The sequence below is a fragment of the Musa acuminata genome, chromosome BXJ3-7, assembly GCF_036884655.1.
Source record: "Musa acuminata AAA Group cultivar baxijiao chromosome BXJ3-7, Cavendish_Baxijiao_AAA, whole genome shotgun sequence".
NCBI classification, from domain to species: Eukaryota; Viridiplantae; Streptophyta; class Magnoliopsida; order Zingiberales; family Musaceae; genus Musa; species Musa acuminata.
Genome location: NC_088355.1, coordinates 1245013 through 1247289, shown reverse-complemented (window position 1 = coordinate 1247289; position 2277 = coordinate 1245013). Strand labels below are relative to the sequence as shown.

The following is a 2277-nucleotide window of genomic DNA, read 5'->3' as shown; positions in this document are numbered from 1 at the left end:
CAGTTACTGCTGTCATATCAAGAAATTTATTATTTGTCTGTGATGTAACGATACTTGTATTGTTGTCGCCATTGTCACAGTTGTTATCACTGCTGCTGTGGATGATTTAGAAGTTGCCACATTTAATTTAACACTATCAAAATCCAGATGCAAATAGTGTTTAAGAAAATAATAATTTAGTGCTGTCACAATTACAACCTTGAAATGCAATTTCCAGGCCTTCGAGTTTCCTTTGTGCTGTTACAGATATTCTAGTGGTCCATCAAACAGATTCTTATTCATTACATCCTATGCTCTGCCATCATCTTTGCATTGAACAAGTTCCACATTGAATTAGTAGAGGTTGATATGTCAACCCAGTGTGTTCTAGTTACCATTGTTTTGTCATTTATGCCCAATTTGGTTACTGGTTCCCTTATTCTGACTGGCCTTCTCTGTATCAGGATCAATTTTTATTTTTCATGTTGTCACTATGTTTTCCCTTTTTGTTTTGAGCTTAAACTCTTTCAGAATTTACTTAGAGAGTTGATCTTCCTTATCCAATGTTCTATTTTGCAGTGCCTTTGTGATCTACTGAGTTTGGTAAACCCCCAAATGCATTTCATTATCCATGCCTGGTGAACAAGTGTGTTTGCAGATATTATCTAGGTCAGGTCACTGTTTGATGTTATCTTAAATGAATACATGTTTCTGTCAACTAATACATCATATTTGAGATTGACAGATGCACAAAGGGCCTCTCAACATCTTTTACCACCTGCCTCCCATCTAAATCTGAAAGTAGTTGAAATATGTTAGATTTTAATTGCCGCCTGGTGTAGAAGTTGGTTCTGTCAAAGGGGCTTTCTTGGGACCTATGAATCATCAGTCCAAAGATTTAGATGCATTAGGTACATGCAGAATGTCTCAAATATTTTGATACCCTCACCTCAGTAGATCACGAACTGTCTTATCTTTAACAATGAATGACTTCTCATATATATTTATATTTTAAAATTGCATTGCATAATGTTTTTTTGCATACATATAATTAAATATCATTTTTTTAAAAAAAATCTGGTCTAATTATTTTTTAAATATAATTTTTAACTGAATGTAAATTTAATTTTATCATTGATTTGTTTTGATTTAATTTATTGAATCAGTTCTTATTACTGAGAAAAATGATCACGAGAGAGACTGGAAATAAAAGAGGGATAAAATTTACTTATCCGATAAATGGGCTAATCGATGGCTTCACCGCACGACAGCCGACAAGAACACAGCATGCAAAAGGTCGCTGTCAAATCACAGTTGGGCAGTATAACCATAAGGCAGCGGTCAATGCGCGAAAAGGAGGCGTCGGTCTGTTGCGTTCCCTACACCGAGTGGCTGTGGAGGAAGCCCGTCCGATTCTGGTTTATCCTCTTGCTCCTTAGCCCAGTCGATTTTACGTTTCACGTCCTCCGTTGTTCGTGATTTCTCCACCCGGTCTCTGAAAACTTTCCATCTTCTGGTGAACTCTGGGGACTCACAAGTGTGGATCGACCGCAAGGCAAGAAAAGTTGCGATCTTGGTTGCTGGGGGACTCCTTTTCTTCGCCTTTTCTCTTTTCTTTGGCAGTATCTCCACCCAGATGTCATTCTTCTGCTTTTCCTGGAGTTCTCCTTTCCGTGTGGCTTAGAGCGATCCCAAAAGTGCAGCAGAATCCTATCTTCGTTCCGGATTTGGTGTTCTGGATTCTGGAGTTTCATTCCCTAGGGGTAAGGTTGCTCCTTGCTTCGGATTCCAACCCTTTATGATCTTTTTCCAGTCCGATGCCGAGTTTATTGTGAGGTTACCATCGAGGAAGTTGCTGCTGGTTTTGATCGAAAGTTTTTGAGTTTTGAGAGCAATTTTTGTCGGGAAGTTCCCCTTTTGGTTCGTCAAATGGGCTTTCGATGGTTGTGATCTGACATGAGGGTTTTATCCTGCGATTGCCACTATACGCTCGTCTGCTGCTCGAGGTCGTCGGTCCGCTGTTACCCGCCTTGCCCTCCGAAGTCGCAATGGGCAGATGCCAAAAACGTTGCCCCGACCGAAGCTCCAGTTTCTGTCGTGTTGGAGGAGAAGCCTTCTGAAGAAAAGGTTGTGGTTGAGCAGAACACTGAGGAGGATGGGAAAGTTGAGATCTCTCTGAAGAGCAGCCTAAAGAAGCCAAGAGCATCAGATTCAGAACAGGTCGAAAAGAGAAACGTTAAATGGATGGACTTGTTGGGGAAGGAACTTCTTGAGATCAGGGAATTTGAGACAATGTAA

At 40.4% G+C, this 2277-nt stretch overlaps 1 protein-coding gene across 1 annotated transcript; it reads left to right on the top strand.

The window, feature by feature from the left end:
* The first annotated feature begins 1935 nt into the window (after positions 1-1935).
* On the top strand, positions 1936-2277 carry LOC135643715 (uncharacterized). Its single transcript, XM_065161039.1, has one exon. It carries the CDS (start codon positions 1936-1938, stop codon positions 2275-2277), a length of 342 nt encoding a protein of 113 aa, XP_065017111.1.